At 42.4% G+C, this 22,996-nt stretch overlaps 1 protein-coding gene across 2 annotated transcripts in view; it reads right to left on the bottom strand.

The window, feature by feature from the left end:
* trrap (transformation/transcription domain-associated protein) overlaps nt 1-22,996 on the bottom strand; it is a 79,551-nt gene that overhangs the window by 17,188 nt on the left and 39,367 nt on the right. For both annotated transcript variants that reach the window (XM_084341897.1, XM_084341898.1), the window contains 16 exons: nt 22,607-22,728; nt 20,576-20,789; nt 20,193-20,372; nt 19,742-19,888; nt 19,220-19,339; nt 17,315-17,602; nt 16,828-16,965; nt 16,447-16,559; nt 15,537-15,672; nt 12,303-12,494; nt 8,536-8,731; nt 7,700-7,818; nt 7,456-7,602; nt 6,236-6,336; nt 4,096-4,297; nt 2,475-2,636 (listed from right to left, as the gene is read on the bottom strand). In XM_084341897.1, the coding sequence (XP_084198023.1) occupies nt 2,475-2,636; nt 4,096-4,297; nt 6,236-6,336; nt 7,456-7,602; nt 7,700-7,818; nt 8,536-8,731; nt 12,303-12,494; nt 15,537-15,672; nt 16,447-16,559; nt 16,828-16,965; nt 17,315-17,602; nt 19,220-19,339; nt 19,742-19,888; nt 20,193-20,372; nt 20,576-20,789; nt 22,607-22,728 (2,577 nt within the window). The remainder of the gene's footprint in view (nt 1-2,474; nt 2,637-4,095; nt 4,298-6,235; nt 6,337-7,455; nt 7,603-7,699; nt 7,819-8,535; nt 8,732-12,302; nt 12,495-15,536; nt 15,673-16,446; nt 16,560-16,827; nt 16,966-17,314; nt 17,603-19,219; nt 19,340-19,741; nt 19,889-20,192; nt 20,373-20,575; nt 20,790-22,606; nt 22,729-22,996) is intronic.

The following is a 22,996-nucleotide window of genomic DNA, read 5'->3' as shown; positions in this document are numbered from 1 at the left end:
TTGGACCCTCTAAGCTTTCACTGACTCAATCCACATTCCTCTGACATGCAGTGCAGGTCTTCAGAGGGATTCTCAAACTGCACAAATCAAGATTTCACAAGAACTAGCTCAAGTTTAAAGCTGCCACCGAGAAAGGGTTGGCCCACGGCTAACTACAACATACTGTAGTTCTGCTTAGACTGGACGACTAAAAGAGCTGTTCCAGATCCCGGCAGGTCTCAAATTCTTCAAGAGACTCAGCTCCCTCACTCAATGTAACTCTACATGGTTGGTCAGTCGGTGCTGTAAAAGCAGGGGAGACAGATAGGATTAACCAACTACTGCTGTTGTAGGCCTGGACAGCCTGGAGACGATACAAAGGGGAAGAATGAAAACTATTATTACACTGAACTACATCTTGGAAAACACTCTTCACTTCCTCAGTAGTGAGGCAATTTTGCTATGGAGCACCTTCAGTCACCACCAAAGCCTTTAACTGCTCTTTTGTGGCTTGAGTACAGCCGCATGTTGAATGCTTCCAGTACAAAAAGCCACAGCCTCAGTCATGAAAAATTGAGATAAGTTATTGTAACCTGCTCCTCCTGCAAAATCTGCAGAAAAGTATATACAACCCAAATCTGTTAAGTCAACTGAATACATTAGGGCTGTCCTGAATACCATTTTTGGGGCACGTAGAGTAGAAAAAAAATAAAATGAGCCATTCAAATACAGATTTGGACGTCTATTACCATGGCAATAAAAGCATTGGGGTCAGCCCTCGAAATAAGTTGAACGTGGGCACATTTGCACACCCTTTACATAAACGGTAGTGTGCAATTGTTTATACACTACCCTCTCTTAATCTCTCACATTTCTCAATTTACTTTTTTGCACATACAGCAAATGTGAAATTTCCATGATTCTCCTTGTCAGAGCTCAAAAACAGAGGGGAGAAAGATCGAGAGTCAGGGGTAACGGGAAGGAGTCCTAAGTGGTAGCTAACAGCAGCGTTAAAGATGAAAGAGGAAGGAAGGCAGAGAGGAAGAGGAGGAACTAGAGATCAGCCCACTAATGGGGAGATAAGAAATGTCATATTTTGGCGAAGCTGAGGTGGGCCGAGGGGAAGAGGGCGAATGGTAGACAAGGAGGAAGGCAGCGAGGGAGGGTGAGAGAGGAGCGCGTGTGGGGAGAGGTGTTGAGATTCTCTGTTAACTTCTGATTCATCTTCCCGCCTGGCCCCGGGCGCTCTTCTCCTCACCTTCATCAATATTTCAACATACGTTTTTTAAACATCCCGCCGCCGCAGAGAAACACTAAATAATTCAGGCGAGTGCAGAGACAAAGCCTGCCATGCATTAAAATGTGGGTTTCTCTTTACATAAAAAAGGGGATGAAGAAGAAGGTGTCAACCTTTTACCCTTCAGTCATTACAGGGTGACAAAGCCGACCAAAGGGAGGAGCGGATCTCTGTAGATTCAAAATCTCTACAGTCACCCACTGACATCCCCTCATATACATGCAAAAGGCAAGTACGAGTTTAAATGACTCAACTTTACCCAACAGGTCACAACTTTGAACCTTGTAACAAGCCTTATCCTGTCCACACCTAAAAAGGTCAACATGTTATACGTTTCTGCTGCTGTGTTCATTTATTTAACAGCTAACTTGCATTAAGCCAGTAGCAATGCATGCTTAAAAGTAGAGATGATTTCCAAAGTCATTATTTCATCACGCGATTTGTCCGACTTTCCATGATCTCACCCACTTGCATTTGAAAACTCCTTCTCCTCCCCCCTTTTTTTATTCTCCACTTTCTCTCATATCCTCTATACAATATTCCTGCTTTGCTGCGAGGATGGCTGTTTGTTATAGCAGACTACTCTTTGAAGATCACCCTCTTCAAATTGTGCGGAAATAATACTCCATTAAGCAAAGCAAATTAGTCCTCGCTTTAATTACTAGCTCTGTTCCCGCAGTGCGGATGCGCACGATATTAACTTTATAATCGTTTCTTGAACAAATAATTTAAAAACCAATTCACCAGGGATTGGTGAAAGCCAGTAAATTGCTGTAAAAGGGGACAGTGAAAGAATCTGAATGCTTAATTTGGTAAATAGAAAGCAGGAGAGAGGCCACTTTGGCGTGAATGCAGTTAATTTATCTTGATTAGAAAGACGTGCATGAACACTAATGCTAACACACCAGCCAGATGTGCTGCCCCAAATGCGCGAAAGAAGCCAAGAGAAGAAAATATGGATGATTGATGGGTGGAGCAGACATCCAGACATGAAACTGAAGGGAAAAAATAAAAAAGCAACAAGAGGAGGAAAGGTATGATTTTAAAACAAATAACCCAAACCCAAAGAAAACAATACAATTATTTGAGATCTCTGTTTGAGCCGTTTTCATTGATAAAAAGCTGATAAAAGAGACCAAGAGGATTTTGGCTTAAGCACAATGCCGATCTTGATCTGAGAGGTTTGAAAAAGCCTCACCTGGCTGATTAGGTTGAGCAGAGGTTTGCCTTCTGAACCAACCAGGCAAGTCAGGAGCTGCGGTATCCATGCCAACCACTGGATGGGCGGGACTCCGATGCAGTACTTGTCCACGGCATCTGCCAGGGTGTTCTTGTCATCAAAGCTGAGAAGCCACAACACCTACAGATAAAAAAAAAAACAGAAGCGGGGGCGCGAGGTGAAGACAGGCGGAGAGACAGGTTAGAAAACAAACAACAAATTAAATGCAATACTCTTGTCATTCTGCCAAGGCAGTCACATGAACATGTTCCATTCACAAAAAAGTAGTTACTGTCTGACACCATATATTCAGAGGCAAGGTCTCCATCATTAATTGGACCATTGCTGCTTCCCTGGCTCTGTTCACAGCAGGAGCAATGAATGAGCACATCTTGGCGATCCTGAACATGATCAAAGCCGAGCCAGTGTGGAGTTGATCTCGCCTCCCCTGGTGTGCTTGCGTGTGCATCTACATTATGATGAAGACATTAACCCCACTCAACCCCCCCCAGGCTCTCGTCAGCGAGCCAACCCCGGTACACAGATTGTGTATAATTACTGGTAATGACTGGTCATCTCACTTCACCCGTCAGGACTAAGCACTGCCAACCCAGCTTGGCAGCACAATACCAGGGGGGGTCACCAGAAAAAACATCTAATTGGAATGAGAAGCTGCTAGCAGCCATTATTAAAACAGATAATGATAGCAGTGCCTGATGCTAACACTGGATGTGGCAACAGCATATTTATTATTTATCAAGCTTGACGCTGAGGATGAGTCTCTCTAATCGGACTCTCCTGTGGCTCTTTGAAAAAAAGACCCAGCAGGCAGTTTAGTCAAGTTTTCACAATCTCTCATCCCCCGTCGGTTCATTAATAAATAAGAGAAATAAGGCACAGTTTGTGTTTTTATTGAGGCAAAAACTCAAAAGAATTCACCTAAATCGTCATAATATTCTTACTTCTTGTGCTGTGATCATCTCAATTGATGTTGCTGCTTCTTCTGCTATAGAGAACCACCTGACCTCTGTACAGTATGGCAGAGCACAGCAGCTTTCAGAGCTGTACTCATTATAAGTGCATATAGAGGTCTTTCCGTGCTAACCTCTGGAGGGGCTGTGCTGAATGACTTGGTGTGTGTCTGTGTGAGAAGGTGAGGTGGTTGTTAGCAAGGAGCCTTACCTCCCACACAGGGCTTACTCAACGGGTAAGTATGGTAGCATTGGTCTGGCTGTTAGAGAAAGGTCGGTCCATGTAGAGGGTCATGAGATTGGAGTGTTAGGGGAGGCCATTAGTCTGTTAACCCCACCCCCCGCGCCAGAGGTTGGCCTTCACTACACCATCGATCTGCCGTGAGAACCCATCCACACTACTGTCTACCGCTGGACTATAATCGATCAAATCACTACGACTCCCTGCTTGAAACTGTGGCAGAGTTTGAAGGGGAAAAGGGTGCATTTTTTCTCATCAGCACCAATAATAAATGGGCTGGATGGGGTCAGGAAACAAGGGAATTAAAAGTGACCTTATCTGGGAAAAAAAAAAAAACAAAAGCCTCACACAATCACACAAAAAGCCTCCCTTCCACTTCAGTTATCACCTTTGCGAGGTATTTGCGGGACTTGCTCTCATTTTGGTGGCGGCAGGCGTGGAGGTAGCAGGTGATGGCCGAGACACCCAAGTGGAGCTGGCGGTCCTTGACAAAGATGTTCTCCAGGTAGTCGCCCCACATGGCCCAGGCCTTCACCAGGACGTCGTGCATCTGCACAGCTGCTGAAAAGGCCTTGTTGGCCTCCTCAGACCTGGGATGAGAAGATGGAGAGCGTTAAGAGAGTGAGGGGAAGGACAACGGGGTAGCACAGAGTTGTCAAGGGCAAGTGGCAAAGAGTAGGAGGAAGGGAGAGGAGGCAGGGTTGAGTGAAAAGAAAAGAGCGAGAGGGGAGGGTTGAAAGAGATGGATGGATTTACTTGTTGGGAGAAGGGAGAGGGGGTTGAAAAGGAGAAAGATTGAGTGTGAAACAGATTACGATGATCACATTCTGAATTATGTACTACACATCAATAAGCACCATATTTCATTTGCTGTAATCTTCAAGGCCTTTCCCCTCAGCATTACAGAGTAAGCATTTAACCCAGCATGAATTAATGTCACCCAGAGTTCAGGCTTTTTGCTATATTGTAATATGAGTTGAACCCAACCCTATCATACTGTGTGGATCAATCCATTTAATACTGGGTGACATATGAGCTTAACGTCTTCCTATTTTATCAGAAATGACAGTGCCGCAGCAAGGTAAAAACCTCAGCGTAACGGCTATATTTATCTGTATACAAATACATTGACCGTGAAGAGCATTGCTACAGCTCAGAGAAATCTGCAGGCTGATAAACTTGAGACTCCTTGGGGTTTTTTTTTTATTCTGGTACTGCAATCTAGCAGTCACACTTTGAGCATCCGATTTAGAAACTGTTAAATAGCAGGCAAAGAAATAGACAGGTGAAATCTGGCAGGGCCCCCCTACATTTTGACTGCACCATTTATGCTGACAGGGAAATATATTCTGAATCATCAGCTGTTTTCAGCACGCCAAGCGGCTTCTAACTGCTTGTTGGCACGCAGTCTGAATAATTTTCGCACACCTTTCAGCCTTTGATTAATAAATAAGATGCAAGAGGCACCGGAGACGCACCACCCTGCAGTCAAAACAAGGAGACAGGCCTGTCAATGAAAAAGCCTTACTGAGCTACAGTTGGTAAATGGACCTCCATTTTAGGAGTGCTTCCAAAACTACTCTCCCACTTACTTACAGCGAAATGTCTCCCAAGCCAATCAATTAAAATGTGTTATTATAAAAGGCATTTTGGCATGTGATTAAGAAATGGGAGCTTGATTGCTATGGGAGTCAGAGCCGAGGACCCTCCAGTAATACTTAATGGGGTTGCCTCAGTCACTTTGCCAGTGTTAAAGTACATTAACAGTTTCCACTACCCGGCTCAACAGGAGCACAGGCACCCAACAGACTGTCAAATCTCTGACACCCGTTTAATTGAATGATCCCAAAATCCTTAGCACATGTGGTTGCACATGCGCACACACATACACACACTCTTTCAACCCCTAACCCCCACTCTGCTGTTAATTCTCCCCTGGTGTAGGGGAAACTTAATGATTGCAATAAACCCTGCTGAGGTAGAGGCAAGTTCTGCTGATCCCAGAGATTCCTGCAAATTGCCTCAAGTTAATTATTGAGCTGCATATACATTTAATAAGCCTCCCTCAATTTGTCTTTCACCCCTCAGGACGCCATGTCACGTCAGAGATGACGGGTGAAAAGGGGGTGCTGAAGGGGTGTTAAAGAGTGGGGCTGTGGGTACCCAGCAAAGCATGAAAAGAGCAGTTGTACGCTCCACAGGCAATCCCTGCAGCAAAAAACACATTACTGACGCTGTCACAAACTGATGACACAGATGCACGTTAATATCTAAGCCACATCACGGGGGTGACCCAGTAACATAATCTCAGAGGTGAGTCAGCTTGAGGCGAGAAGTGCAGATTAAACATGACTGCCGTGTCCTGATGGGCAAAAAACACCCACGCGGAGTTCAGGGACCACTTTGAGGACAAAGCAGTGACGAACAAAGAGAAGACAGTGACAGACAAAAGGATGAATTCAGATTGTGAAGAACTAAAAAGGGAAAGAAGCTAAAGTTGGCTACAAAGTGGCAACACTGAGACGTACTTGTTGATTTGAGCAAGGAACATGCCCTTCAGAGCGTAGAACTCGGCCGTCATCTCCTTGGTGAAGTACTTCAGGTTGGTCGACTCGATCACCTCCAAACCCTAGCAGAGGGGGGAGTGAACAACACAGCTTTAACTTCAAACCAAACTGCAGTTAAGAAACTTTCGTGGACGCTGGGGAGAGGAATCGCGAACAAGATACCGCGACACTCGGTTTTAGACAGGGCCATAATCACAGGTGAAAAACAAACAAACTGCTCGGTGTTCATTAAGAAGTAAGAAAAGAGGTGTTCGGGGAACTAAACTTCCATTATGGTGAGCCTCTGATTAGGTGTCCCCTATGTACTGCTGTGACAAACGATGTGTAGCGGGAGAGAGAGACAGAGAGAACCAGAGGAGATGAGATAGAAGAGGAAAAAGAAAGAGAGAGAAGAGTGTCTACTGGCACTTTTAATGACTTGTGGTGTGCTGAACTGCTCCTATTAATCAGAGTACTCCATGGGCTTAAGAGCAAGCTCCTGAGTTACACTCTCTTATAAGTCTCGCAGCTATAACTTGTCACCTAGAGCCACCCCAAACACTTCTTGCCACTAACTAAGCCTCCACCTACTACTAACAGAAATCAGCCCAAGTATTTAAATCACACTTAATGAATCAAATGTGTTGTTCTTCAGTAGAGGCTGGCTTATTTCAAATTGGAGCATGCATTACCACAGTCCAAATCTCTTGCAGCTGTGCTGCATTATGGTGCAGGTGTTACATGGATGGAATACGTTTATCATGTTTTGATGAACGTGTTTTTGAACGAAATGAGCTTTGCCCTTTGTAGAGAGTGATTTTACCAAGAAAATATTTCATTTTACAAGCTGAAATAGAAATGTGCATGCCTATGCTAATAAAACCAACAGTGATTTTTAACACACTGACATTTGTGTTCTATTATTTGTCATGTGTAGATGCGAACCTAACAATCATGAGGCTTAAATGTACTGAGATTATACCAATTAAGTACAACGATTGTTGGCGTAACCATCAACAATTTACTGTCAAAGCAAGTGTTCATTTTCTGAAAAGAATAAAATAAAAAATAAGAATAAAAAAAATATATCACTGAAATGACAGATGGGTCAGTTAATGACTCTATATGCATCGATATTGAGCCTATAGGCAAAATAAAGTGTCTAAGACAGAGGTTGTCTTATGTGGTACAGGTAATCTCACCTGCATACACTCATTCTTGCCCATGACGCCAGCCAGCTGCAAATAACATTTGACCTGCTGTCTAATCTTCTGGAAGCAGTCAACAATGGGCACTGTGGGGATGGTATGGATACGACTCAAGATGTCAAGAGCCACATTCACCAAACCCTGGGGAAACAAGAGTGTGATATGATTTTAAAAACACAATCAAAAAGAAAGGAACTTCATGACTTAGTAAACATGGTTTATAAGCCTAACCCAGTACCTGCTTGCGTCCTATCTTGCCATACTGAATGATAGCAGAAGCCGATGCATGAACTCCCAACATGGCATTGTTGTTGTTTGGATCGTGCTGCGTGTTCGTCTCATATGCCGTCACTATGGCTGTGGACAGAGACAAAACAGTAATGAACATGGCATTTCTTTCTTTTAACACAAGTGTCATGTTTGAAAAAGTAAGCAAAAAAGTATAGCTTGGAGCAGTGTGGTGATCTTCTAGCACTCTGAAAGCTCAGCTCTCATAATGCAGGAGGGCACCGGGGACACTAAACGTATTGAACAGTAAATGGGCCATGGCGATGAATTTCATCAAGAAAATTCCATTTCACTTTAACATAAGTTTGAAGGCTGTCACGTATAAATGAAGTGGATTTTATTGGTGTGGTGCTGCAGAACCAGTGCTATCATTATTGCAGTGCCTCGCAGTGCGAGTTGGGGCTCAAGTTGCTTGAGACATCACATTTTGCAGTGGCTGCCTCTCTGAATGGTTTCAAAGTCACCGCGGGAGAGAGCTGAACACTGAGCAAGGTAAATATGTGTGTGTGTCAGAGTGTGTGTGTTCTATGTCCTGCAGTGACAGAGAGAGAGTGCTGTAGCAAGCTGACATTTGAAATTTACAGAGACCCTGAGGGGGTTCTGAACATCGTGGCCTTCTTTGAGAAGAGCTCTTCGTGGAACTGGTAGAAACCGAACCAGCAATCTGAGTGTGTCTGCATGAGAGTATCACCCTGTAAAACTCACACAACCTGTATAAAGTCATGCATGCGACTCTGGTGACAAATTTGACAGGCTGTGCTGGATCTGTGGGCGTTTGTGTCGTACCTTGGTAGTGGTGCTGGCGCCACATGAAGATGCTGCTCCAGTGGGACAGATCATCAGAAACAATAGGCAGTCGGTTCCTCCAGGTCTTCACCACAGTCTTCATATCGTGAAGGCTGGTGTTGCGGCCCAGGTTAGCCGGCTGAAGCCCTGCATTAATTTGGGCCGCTTCTTGCAGCTCAATGATCTGCTGTGCCGCCTGGGGGGAGAAATAATAACTAAGAAATCTCGCAATTTTTGTATCTTACACACAGGATCATGATTATCTCTAGAGCACACTCGCTTCACTCACACTCTTCAAACTTTTATGGTGCTAGATCTGAAGCGGCAGCCAAGTGCTTCTCGTGCTTGAAATGGCTAACTTTTTTGTTTACAGTTTACATTTTGTGTTCCCAGGCTGGCTCTACGGTCTGCTTCAAAGATTTGGTCCAGACAGTATACCAGCTGCACTTAATCTCGTTAATATTCTGTCTACACAACACAACAAATCTATGCTACTAGCCAAACTTGGTTTAGTTTGCGCGGCATCACCCACGCGGTGTCCATCTGCTGTCAATCAGTGACTGTCATTTTTTAAAAGTTAAGTTAAAGAAACCTCATGTAAATTGTTTATTTTTTGTTGATGCTCAAGAACTAAACAAAATGTTAAGCTTTGCCTGCTCTGGGTGTTTTAACATGCATATTAAGGTTTTGTATTGCAGCAAGCCATCAAAAATGTCTTGTGCATTTCTGCCTCATCACCCTCCCATTATTTCGTGTTGTCTTCAGTGTGTGGTGTACCGCACAATGAAGCAGAGAATTCCTAAAATATCTAAGTCAATTCAACAAAGTAGAGCTAAAGGAGTGATAAGATAGGGTGACAACATGGTTAGAAAGGAGATATAGTGTGTTTGGAGACAAGGTTTCAGATAAGAGGTGGAAAGATGGCGTGGGAGATGTGGAGAACAAGGATCAGGAGATAGATGGAAGGAACAAGACGAAAGGTGATGGCAAGAAAGAGAAGGTGTGAGACTGTGTTAATGGAAAAAATTACTCTGTGTGAGGCTCTGAGGTAAAAGCATAGAGAGTAAAAAACATGAAGGATGAAGTAAAAGACAGAGCCTAAAATGATAAGAAAAATAGGACTGTTACTGTCAGGGTATTGACAGATATGAGGACATAAGACAATGCTGGCTTACTCAACAATCCCAGGGGCTGAAAGCCTCCAAAAACAAGATGGATCAAAGTGACACATTTACTTCTACGGACAGCTAGATCTGAAGAGCTCTACCGCAGAAAACAATGCCTTACCATATGCTCTCATAGCAAAACATTAACACACATTATTGTTGACTTTTGACAACATTTTTCCATTTCCTTTTTCCAGGCCAATCTGAGTGAATAATGACTAGGGGAAATTAGAGATGTTCCTAACGACCAAGAAGTGTAAACTTAGACTAGAAGAGGAGTTTAATAGAAAGAAAACATTCAGTCAAAACTGAGCGCAATTTTTCATCTAAGAGGTTAAACATTTTCTGAAAAAGAAATGCATACTTTACATCTTTGACGCAGTTAACCAGTGATACTCTGTATTTATAAAGCAACATTTGACTAGGAAGACAGGACATTTAGGTGCAAATCATGTCGATTTGTAATTTAATCATGTAAATGAATAAAATAAGAATACCTTTAACTGACCTGTATTTCTAGTGCAGACTAATGAGGGTAGCGAAGTTTGGTAACACTTCATAATAACTATCATTGATCATTGGTAAATTTATAGCTATTTAAATTTTAGCTAAAGGAGCTCTGTGAACTTTTGTGTTATGTTGGAAGCTGTTTTTTTGTTTATGTTAGCAGACTCCATTTCTAAAGTAACATTAGCTACTGTTGCTCTCTGTTATCGGAGCCAAGAGAGGCACCGAGACGAGGCACTCGAGAAGTTGCATTAAGTCACATCCTTTGGCCTGTTGTGGAAAATCTGACCCGAGTCCTTCACAAATAAATCCACAGTTCAGCAGCATTAAACAACTTAAACAAATTGTCCACAGGCTTGTGTACGCAACCAAGAGAGAGTGGGAAGGTCTCATTTTTCAGGTCAGGTTAAAATCCGCTCACATATGGCCATTAAAAAAGTGATTAATACATGTGAATTGCTAGAAATTGTTAAATAGAGCCCCTTTAATAGTTAATTCGCTGTTAACAAACAATGCAATGTTTTATAAACCATTTATAAATGTTGCAGTTAATGGCCATCCAAATATTGTTTATAGATCAACTACACAGTATTTATTAACCATTCACAAAGTATAGAAACATCAGTTGCGACTTTGCCATAAACCAATGGTTTATAAAGGATTTCACTGTTAACAGTGACATAACAACCAACTAAAGATGATGAATGGTGCACAGCCGTAGGAGAAGCTTTGGATTCTGTATATAATAAAAATGCCTAAGTAAGAAAAACACACACAATTATTGCATTAAAATACAGTCCAGCAATATATATTTTAATGCCACCAGAATCATTATGGGGGGAAAATCATTATGTCTTCCTACATTACTTCAGCAGCTAATCCGCTCCGATATGGCACAGAAAAAAGGACAAGGCGGTGGGAAAATGTGAAAATGATAAGCAAGGGCTTCTATCTCATTCCTTGGAGAGAAAAAAAGCCTCATTGATTGGCCCAAAGCCGCTCTGTGAACATATAATCAATCATTCCATTATAACTACTCATCAATCAATATTAATGCCAACCCTCATAATCGATAGCGTGGGTGATAATCCATTGATCGTCAGTCACTGCTAAGAGCTGGGATTTGATGATAACTTGATTCAAATGGTATTTGAGCCCTACTGTATTTGCCGAGTCTGGGCTTCTCATTCTCCGAGGCTCATGGAGTCGTGAATATGAGATATAGAGTTTGGAATGGAGATTTACAACAGGCCGCTTGGCTGGGCAGAGGAATAAATAGCTTGTTTTCCCTCGGCTAGGGTAAATAATTGGACTGCACATATGCGAGCAAACGCACACCCCAAAAAACCACGCACACACGCACACAGTAAAGCAGAACGTAGTCACCCAATTCAAATAGCCATTTTGAAAAGATAAATGTAGTGAATCAGAGCTGTGCTGAAGACTTAACCCCCCCGCTCCGAAATCAAATCTCCCAAAACAAAATAAATTAGGCAATACAATATTTTTCACAATTATCTGTTAATATCAGCTGATGGCCCATTTCTAACCTTCATTCAGACCGTCCCATTCATCATGTAAATGTAATTCTGCTGCAGGTATTTAATCAAATGGTATCTGATGGCAGGGAAGTAATTACAGCCATCCTAAACTAACTCTCTTTCTCTTCTTCTCTTTCTCTCTCTCTTTTTCTCCCCGTGTTCGCCACATTCTGTTCACTCTACCTTTTTCAATTTCCATAGCCTAAGTCTCCCCTCTTTCTCCTTTTTCATCTTTGCCCCTGTCTATTGTAATCTCCCGTGGTGGAATCAAAGAGGCTTAAAGGTTTTTTGATTTTTTTTTAATCATCTATCTCAATTTTATAAAATGGAGAGAGCTAGAGAGAGATAGAGACCGTTATCAGCAGTTACTCAACAACACAACGTCTCACGGCTACTGATGATCTCTCGACATGCGTCTCTTCAAGTGCTTATCACAATAAACTGACTTCCTCTTCACCGCTCTTCCCGGCTTCCTGACTGCTGTGTCAGTCTAAATGGGGCCTTTCAACAGAGGAAAAGAAAAAAATCCTCTTTGTGCATTTTGGACACTGACCTGCAGCAGCGGCGTGTGCACGTGGGAGACGATGTGCGGCAGCCTCCTCCACTCGCGGATGGCCAGGCTGGAGGCCATCTCCACCAGCCGTTCTATGAAGTTGAGCTGCTGCTCCTCTGGGTGGCAGATGGCCAGGTAGCCTCGGTGCATGTTCACCTTCCATGCCATCTCCTTAGGACAGCTCAGCTCCACCTGGAAATTCAAACAAAGTCCATTTTCACATTTGAACTAGAGCCTGATTTTATCAGCTGATATTGGCCTATCACAGCTGTACTGGTATCTAAATGTATGCAGTATATACTGTTTATGCGGCAATGTGAAAACTTTTTTCAAACAGAACATAATGCGGAAATAAAATGCTTGGGTAATTTAGACTTATTAGATTCCCAGTAAAGTTTACTGCACTGATGTCATTTTGTTTATTGATAAACTGTAAAATATCCTGCATCCATTACATATCTTTGTCACAAGTGTTTAATTTGAGGGATCTACTTCGAGGGATTTATACACTGATATTTAAAGAATGTTGGCCAATATATTGATTTAGACTACTCTCCAATATTGGTCTCCACATAAGCCCCAAAAATCCAGATTCGGTCCGGCTCCAAATTAAACACCAATTCATATTCATTTAAAAAAATAAAAATAAAACTGACTAAATATAATAAATATTTGTTTATGAAAGGGTAAATGTATCTTGGTAATCTACACTAAAAATATGAGATCATATCCAGGTTGCTGAGTCTCACTACAGCAGTGGTTTTAATATCCGTCTTCTGAATTTTGCTCGTTCGTCTCTGCGTTCATCTGAAGAGCATAAATGGGCTGTAATTTGATTCTTCCATCAGTCGAACTTATTCTACCATCTCCTGCCTCCAGAAAATCAAGCTTTACTTGTGTTTGCACTGGAAAATAGCCTCATCTTGCCCTTTTATGTTTTAAAGCAATTCATCAGTTTCCCTGCAAAATTCATACCGGCAGCACACAGGATTAAATGTTGAGATTAAAAATTGAAAGGATCAAATATTGAGACAGTGTCTACAGGTGTCAGACACTTCAATTTAATGCTGTTTGAGACCTTTTCAAACACATTTTTAACCAAATTTAAGACTGCCTTTGGACAAATTACTGCAGTTATGTATAAAGGCAGGTAGCATGCATTTGGTCCCATTACAGGTAAATTTTACATATTTAGGAAAATGGTTACTGGAGTGGATTCATCTACATCTTGCCAACAGGTTAGTGCAAGTAAAAAGTAAAACGATGGTATGAGGTTCAGTGGTAGGTTTAAAGATTTGTAACACTGTCACACAGAAGAGCCTGACTCTGTTTGATCAAAAGAAATTAAAAGATGGATAAATGAAATTCAATCAAATGTTTGTGGTAATTAAGACCTCACAAATTATAATTTAGGACTATTTATTGACTTTTTATGGTCTAATAATTAGGAAAAAATAATTTAAGACTTCTTAAGGACCTGCAGACATGCTGTGAGAAGCCTACACATCTCCTCAAATGAATATCTTGTTTAAGGTAATCATACCGTATAATTTTCTTTTTTTTATTATTTCTCAGTGTACTTGTAGACAAAAAAGATTTCTTCCTGTTGAGATTGAATGATATTAGAATTCACTGTGTAGATTTCTGCATGCAAAATATAACTTTGCAGCAGCCTTGCATTTTTCTTTTGGGATCAACTGACTGACGGCAGCAGTCAGTTAAAGCTTAAAATCCATTAGGAATTGGTGACATTCACTAGAAACAGATACACAGTTGGTGCATGTGATATGCTGTTTTTCTGTTTGTTCCTATGATGTTAAACAGAAAGGAGCATGGCAGTTTTAATTAAATGTAAACATCTGAGGGAAAAGGGCCTATGACACTTTCCTTGCATAATTTAGTGCTTGGACAAATACACAACAATACAGTTTCTAATTCATTTTCTGAATGGTTTCAGCAGGACTTTCGTACTAATGACTAATCAACCTGACGAGTCTGACACGAAAGCGGAGGAGAGGAAACGGCCCTGCTATTGATTAAAACGCAGAATGCATTAACACTAAACAAACAACAGCCTAGGGGAGCCTGATACGTCAAACCTGCGGTTTGCTGTTATGTGTTCATGAGCAAATACGAGAAAGACAGAATGAGAGAAGACCAAAAAGAGGAAGAGTGAAAAGAGCAAGAGAGTGAGAAAGCCTAGGTGTGTATTTGTGTAAGCTCTTCTGATGTTGGAGAAAATTACAGTGATCGGTCAAAGCGCACTTATCAGGGGTGACACTTGATGAATATCCTGGAGACAGGGCCGCCCTTATCAAGAGCCAGCTTTAATTGAAAGCGGGGGACATTTGGACTTTGCCTCTGAGGTGGTGAGCAGTGGGCAGGCAGGCAACTGAAAGCCTTGCTCCTCTCCTCCGCCATAAAACAAATCACCCTCCAGCAGATGCCAGGGTAATTATTCACGCGCACAGCTGTCGTAAATATTAGCCGCTAAATCCAGAGCTGCAGAGCGAGGGATGAAGAGATGGAGGTGGATGTGGAGAGGGTTAGTAATGACAAAAAGAAGTAGGGAAGAGAAGTTGGAGAAGTAAGAGACAAAAGAAAGAGAAATGGGTACACAGAGGAGGGAAGGAATGAAACACAGAGGAAGGGATACAGCGGAGTCGGTGCGGCCATCCAGACAATTTAATTAGGTGTCACCTTAGGACAGAGCGGCTCAATGGATTGGTTCCAAGTCTCCTTGAAAGAGCAAAGCAGGAGTATTTGTTATATGCAAGGTACTATCACGCGTTCGCCACCCGTCTTCACTTTGTTTTAGGAAACATGAGGCCAATAAATTAACAGGCCAAACAGCTATACTGCATTTCCACAGCTTTACAGTCAGCTCTCTCTTCCTCCGTGGAGGTGTGGGTTTGTGGAGCTGCCGGACGGTCCCAATATCAAGTTACTATACTTCACACTGACACGAGGCCTGGGCTGTAGCACTGTACTGGAAACCAGGAATGTAATAGAGAAAAGGAGTCGAGTCTCCGGTTCAACGGGTTCACGCCTAGAGGCTCCACTGCGTCTGTGATTTTGTTAGTGAGAACTTGTGGTTACAGTTTCTATTTTCTGTCAAACTGTTGGGGGTTACTGCAACCTTTGGGAGACAGTGAGAGCGCTCATGTATGTAGGTGTGTGTTTATGTGAAATCCATGCATGAATACATTTTCACATGGTGACTGTGCTCCTCACCTGTACCAGAGCTTCCTTCATGGCGGCCCAATTGGAAACCCTCCAAGCACACTCGAGCATGAGATAAGGGTTCGAGTGGCCTTTAGATTGGCCGTATTCTGTCAACGGCTCCCACTGGTTCAATTCCTTAGAACAGCTGGACATGGGGACGAGGGAGATGAAAAGTTAGGCTCTTAAATGTGCTACAGCTGTGCTAATTAAGTTTTTGCAGTAAAATGTATCCTTTAATTAGTCCAATTCACAGTTCTTCATTAGGGCTGTCCCTGTGGGAGGTTTACCTCTGTCATTTTGGCTTTACAAATTTCGTTCAGGGTTTTTAACATTTGCACAGGCTCTTTATGGTTTCTTCACCCATATAGGTGTGTCTCCATTTGATTTGAATTACAGAATATGCCAAATATTGGAGGTAAACTACACGTAATATTGGACCTGATGTAAATTAATAATAATGTTTTTTAAACAGGCAGATACAACAGGGAGAGTCACTGGTCATCCTATACTGTGGCAAGTTGTTATAAAGCAGTCATTTAACTCAGATGCATCACAAGAAAATGGATTTGATGGAATTTTCCCTGCTGACAGATGCCTATTTTCCCAGTGACAGCACTATGCCATTTATGAATAAAAATTATATCTAGGCCTCCAAAGAAAAGGTTGAAAAATATATATCATACAGAAATTCAGTTTGTCTACTGTATTCTTCAAATATTGTTTCTGAAAGCCCTGCTGTATAATTGGTGTCATGAATGGATTATATGTTATCTGGTTTATAAGATCAATGGTGCACAGGATATATATGAAGGTATTAAAGTAAAATCCCACTGTGGTTTTGTGCTCTGCTAGCTCTCTTGATATGTAAGATAGACTGCCCTCTGGGAAAACAGCATCTTCTCTGTTCCAGTAATCTTACCGTATCCAGTGGTCCTCCCAGAGCTGGTATTCAGGGAAGATGGCTGGGGAGACGTTGCTCCTCTCGTGCTCTTTTCTAGCCTTCTCCATTGCTTTCTCGTAGCTTTCTTGGGCCTGAACAGACACATAAAATTTTTAGCACAGGCTTTTTGAGGGTAATAAAATAATTAATAGCGCAACATGCCTGCCTCAACACACAGTTTGTCCGCCTTCATTTGAGAAATTATTACATCTCTCAGTAAAATCTGATACAATTTAAAGCCTCCGTGATGACCCTGAAGTTGAATAACACCTTCATGGAGGTAGGAGTTATTTGTAGGACAGTGAGCCCAATAAATTGGCAACAGTGTATACATTTCAAAATGGCCATGCTTTCTCTCACCTGCTCAAAGAAGCCATGCTGTTCGTAGGCAATGGCTGTGGCGGTCTCGGGAAACTTGCATCTTTTCTGCCACAGGCCGGCCCACATGTCCTCCTCTTGGAGCAGAGAGTAGAGCTCTGCCAGGGAGTCCAAAATCTCCTATAGAGAAGAACAAAATGTGGATGGCAGCAGAACAAATTGGAAAGTTTTGAGTGAGAGCAGCTTTGCTAATGAGTCTAGTTCAAACAGTATAAGAGCCAGATTTGCCAGCTTTAAACACGAAGCTGCAACACACACATGACAACTGTATTTTCAAGATCCTCTACTGTGGAAGACAAGGATAAATAAAAAGAAGTTTTTGTGGCTTGCATTTTCCTGACAAAAACGCCCTCGACAAAACACTACATTGTACAATGATTGTCAATTTTCAAAACTATGCAAAATTCAAAGACCTTTGATCAGTCATAAAATAAATAAATGCTGCCAACTCCAAATCTAAGTACATTACCTGCTGAGGTGGTGTGATGCTCTCCTGCTCGTAGAACTCAGTGCTCTGCTTGGGTTTGCTGTGCAGGCTGAGGCCCTTTTCAAAGGCCTGCTGCTCCAACATAAGAGTGGAGCGTAGCCATAGGTTGTGCGTCTTGCCCAAGTACTTGAGCACACAAGGGCGGATGGGAATAGGAGGCACACACTGGGACATGGCCTCCACGAAGCAGTTTAGGGCACTGGGCTGGCAGTCCCTCTGGGCCTGATGGCTGCCGCTGCACAGGAAAGGACTCATTTCTCCTGACAATGCCTGGAGGTGGGGATATAGAGGGCTCATCAAACTACCCAGTTACACTTAAGCACTAGTGCACTGATATAGCATATTGATAAAGGCATTCTGTTGCATGCATGTGATGCAATGTGATGCCTTTTTCCAGTAAGAGAGGTAGGAGGAAACAGGTGAGATGACTGGGAATAATACATTGTTTTCAGCCCGCTTCTGCATTCAGACTACAAGATTTTATATACATGTATGAGCAAATAATCAATATAGGAAAATATTGATGTTATGGAAGTGATTGCAATTATTTAACCCAGTCAATAACTATTTTTCATTTTTTCATCTTAAACGAGGGTAATACAAAAAAAAATTATTTGCATGTTTGAAGAGCACTTGGCCGCTCTCTCTCAACGCCTGCAGAACAGACTTTGAGCGTGACCATGGAGTTACTGCTCTGATAATCATGACTGACACACACTCAGAAATAAATGATGTATTGGTAATGAATATAATTTTCACTGCCCGTTGACAGAACGGAATAATTAATGCCTTGATGGTCACTTTAATTAGGCTGGTGGTGGAGAAGGCCAATATGTGAACAGAAGTAAATTCCTTCCTCAGAGGAATATGCTTTTCTATCATTCTCATGTAATAATCAGCCCACAGATATAAAGCCTGAGCGAGCAGCAGTCATAACCCTATTCCCCCCCTAAATTTAAATGGTGTAATGGTGGCATTAAACACAGAGCTGAGCCAGGCATCAGAATAAACATGTGACATATTTGTGACTTCATGCCTGTCACAGGCAGAAAATATCATCATTTTGAAGGCATCTTTTTATTGACTGCGTCTTTCAGATGTTTAAGAGCTCAATCACTTCAAATCAAGGCCTTTCAACAAGTCTCAAAATACTCTATATGCATCTGGTTCGTTAAACTCATTATAGCTTTCCTCCTTCAGTTTTCTCGTTTCCATTTTTAGCATAAATGAATCTGTCCTCATTAAGTGGAACTGCACGTTTTGAGACAGAAATGGGATGGCCAAGGTCAGAGTTACAGTCTCCTTGCTAACGTCATTGATAAGATACAGAAAAGGATAAAGGGAGTGGATGAATGTGTGTGTGTGTGTGTGTGTGTGTGTGTGTTTGTAAGGAATGAAAAAAAGACAAACTAGTGATAAAGAGATGAGATAAGTATGCTTTGTTTGTTGTTTGTATTTATATTCTAAAAGTGACCAAATTGGCATTTTGGATTTTCCAACCAGAGGAACACATTTTAGATTGTATGTACTGGGAAGAGCTGCACAGTTTGCAAGCTGCGTCATGGCAAGGTAAAACATTTTTCGAAATATGTTGTCAGACTGTAAACGTCATTACACCGTCATTCCCCTGTCCCACGCTGCCGGCTTATCCTTACACACAGAGGTCAATTCGCCTCTGTTGCAGCTCTTTTACTACCTCCGCTCCCCTCTTTCTGCCTCTGTAACTTTCGTGCAAATGGGAAGACGGAATAACACAATATTCCCACATTTTGAACATAAAATAATTTGGTCACTTATATAACCGCAACAATCAGACTCAGAAGTTACCTGGCTCTGTGCTCCTCTGCTTGGGGTGTAACTACACAGAGGCCAGTGAGTAATACTTACATGCTGCTGCCTGTCAGAGAGGATCTTCCAGAGGCGAGGGAAGAGCTGAACCCAGGTCCTCTCGGCCAGCGGAGTGGAGATGTGACAAAGCTGGACCAGAGCGTTCAGAAGAGCCCCCGTCTAACACAAAGCAGAGAAAGATGACAGCTGCTGACTCAGCAAGGCAATAGTGTTCTTAATCCTTGTCTTCGGGACTCAAGAGCACTGCTGATTTACTATCCTACTGGGCGGTTAATTGTATTTGACTGATGTCCCTGGTAATAATCAGTTCCTGATTTTATAGCTAGAATAAAAATCAGCAGGATCATGGATCATAAAAATCTTCTGCACACTATAGATGAGGGAAAATATGTTCAAAGTTAAACATCAGAAAGGCTGCTTTCTCTAATATTGTCAGTAGTAACCTCTGGGTAATTAGGGTCATTTTGAAAACTCCTCATAATGGTTAGATATATCACTCTCCTCAGCTCACTCTGAACTGAAGGACAGAGTATATGCTTGTTTCAGGAGGACCAACCTTACCTTGACCTCCCGTAGAGAGTCGAGGAACTTGTCATGGCGGTTCGTAAGCATGTGAAGTTGGTTGCCTGCATCTCTCTCGGCCTGCTCTTTACTCTTGGGGATGGCCGTCTGGTCACCTGGAGCTAACTCTATGTCTATCTCCACATCCTGCCAGAGAAGAGAAGAAAAAAATCATCTTGTGGGAGAGCTTTGACATTTAGTCTTCACGTTGGACACAAAGGAAAGAAGACACATTTTTGAAAGGGGACATTAACCATCAACAGCTGAAAGTAATGGGTGGCAAATGAGAGCAGCCGCTAATTTTAAAAGAGGGAGCAAGGAAGAAAAGCTTTAATCTTGTCTGCCTACCACAGTATGCAACGTTCCTAATGGGATAATGTGCTAAATTATGTGAGAAAGCATGTCTCATGACACATTGTATTGTGTGTGTGGGTCTGTTTGTGTGTCCCACCTCCTCCTTGGTCTCACTGTTCTCCCTCTCACGCGGCTCCTGCTTGACATGCGTTGCCATGGCGAAGGCGGCGCGGTCATGGCTGTCGGCCAGGTTGATGACGTTTGTGATAGACGGCAGCATGGATCCCTGGCAGCTGGTGCCGATGATGGTGTTTCGTTCGCACACTGCCAGCAGCAGCTAACAAGCACACACACACACAAGTACAAGACGTGATCAGTGACAGTAAATGAGTGACAGGCATCTCAAAAGGCTAGCTGAAAGTGGAGGGGGAAAAAAGACAAAAGAAAGGCGTGTTTTATGCGTCAACAATACAATCTTTTTAATGCCGGATAAAAGGCTTAAGAGGCTCGCTGAAAGATCAGAGGCAGCACTCTGTTTACCTCTATGCACTGTTTGATCCAGAAGTGGCTGCCCATGGCCTCCCAGTTCTGAGAGCAGCAGATGTAGAGCAGCCTCTCATAGACACGGCGCTTCATGGAGGTGTCGAACACCTCAAAGAACTTGGCTCTGATTAGTGGCTGAGTGCAGCGAAGCCCTGAGAGGAAGGCTGGCTCCAACTTGGATGTGATGTCACTTCCTGAGAGGCTCTCATCCCTGTGTAATATGATAGACAAAACAATTATTTCAGTGTTTGCACGCTGCATTATTCATAAGGGCAGAACACAGGCGTTTTGTCGATAATAAAAAATTTAATTCACTTAGAACATCTGCTGGAACTGAAAGCAGTCACGGAAATGATGTACTAGTCAAAACTACTGTGAGACAACTGTGAAAAACAAGTTACAATATCAAACACAACAATAAAGAACACACTGAAGTAACAGGAGCATCTGTACCCCGCGATGATTCCACATTTATGAAGCTTATCATATTCAGTTCTGATGCTGATTCAACTTTGTTTGAAAACCGTAATCTGTGTCAGTGTCAAAAACTCGTGTTCCTTGAAAGTCTTGAGTATCAGAAATTCTCTATGTAAATTCTCTGCCAAAGCTTCTCTTATTTTGTAACTTTTATGCAGCTTCAACTGCACTGACAACAAACAAAGTGGCACTAATGGCAGCGTCATGTGAAGAGGATAGAGGTGATGCATGCCAATACTCGCTTAAACTGGCACAACACTTTCAGAATGTTTGAAATATTCTTTACGTTTTTATGACTTTTACTTCATCTTTATATTAGTAAATATCATTACAATGTGTTTCTGAGCAAGGAAGAGAATTTTCATGCAGAATAGCTGCATGTGTAGCAATCAAACAATACTAATAAAGGATATTTACAGACCAATTTTGGGGGGTATTTCGGTGTAACTGTAGACATAATTATCACTGCTAATTAACAGAATACAATCTAATCAAGCTTGCTTGGGATAAAAGGTGGCGTTTGCAAACATTGCAGGCAGACAGGTAGGTAGGATTCCAAACATATTACAAACACAGAAGGTAGTCTTATAGCAATATCCAAACGCAACGTGGCATGTTTAAACAGCCGTGTCATTCAGTCATGGGGATCACTGATGCATGAGGAGATGGCAGTTTACACTGAATATTGTGCAAAATTGAAGTAGTTTGACGTGGAGAAAGCAGTAATAGTAAAGCACTAATGGTCACGCATTAAATAAAAAAAGCCATCATTTCTACATCATCCGGCTGCACTTAATGGGCCTCATGGGTGTGATTCACATAACAGAAGGAGAGAGGGAAGGTGGGATAGAAGTAACAACAAAGGCGAGGCTACCACAGCTGCATATTGCACCATTCTCTTATTCACATATTGTTCTGGCACAGCTGCTTTGTCATTCCATTATCATTACTTGCTGTCCATCATAGCTTTACGGCTCATTTTTAAATCTTCTGACATGTGGAGCAGATGTGGCGGAGAGATGCGGGGTACATTTGGCTGATTAAATGTGTTTGTGTGTAAGACAGGAAGACAAAGAGTGCCATGGTTTGATGAATAGCGGTCACTAAGACAGTCTCTCCCCTCTGGCCTCCACCTGCTGTGTGTCCTGTCACGAGTCCTGACACTACTGTAGCCCTGTGAAAGACCCTGGCACATTATCCATCTCCATCACTACCTGCTGTCTTTCTGACCTCTCCTGCACGATGCCACACTTCTATTCCCCAACCTTTTCCACCTACAGTTTCCATTTCTATTATTACATTTTTTAGCTTCCACTTACCATCAACTTATTGTAACCATTTCCATCTCTCTACCTTTACCTCCTTTCTTAAAAATGATGAAGGGTACACTTCTTCATCATCATTTTCCTTCGCTCCTTGACCCAACCTCCTGTGTCTTTCCCCCACCTCAAACCCCCGACCTTAACCCCCCTCTTGTTAAGATGGATGCAAGGGCGGCATCGGCGTCAGGTGGCACGGCCATTTGGCCATGTGATGAATGGCGGTAATTACCTGTAGACGTAATTAACGAGGTCCAAGAACTGGGCGTTTAACTCAAGTTCATCGGGAAAACGCTTCTCTATGTAGGTCATCATCTTCACCAGCAAGATGGACTTCTCGCGCAGGTTGGGCATCTGGAGAGAGGTAGCGGTTAGAGAGGAGAGATAACAGAAAGAGACAGAGGACAAGGAGAGGGGAGAAAATAAAAAACGCAGATAATCTTTTTTTTCTTGTATCCACATCTCTCTGTCCACCTCAGCCTTTTACAGCTTGCTCTCCTTCCACAGCTTAAAAGACAATAAAGACCAAAGACACCTCTGTGGGCATTATGCTAATATCGACCTCGCTAGGTTTAGAAAAATGTGCTTTGCTTGTTGTTTGTCCAAAGGTTTCATGCCTTGT

Source organism: Pagrus pagrus, assembly GCF_965226575.1.
Source record: "Pagrus pagrus genome assembly, chromosome: 21".
Taxonomy (NCBI): Eukaryota; Metazoa; Chordata; class Actinopteri; order Spariformes; family Sparidae; genus Pagrus; species Pagrus pagrus.
The sequence above is the reverse complement of the archived record's forward strand: the minus strand, read 5'-3'. Positions and strand labels throughout refer to the sequence as shown.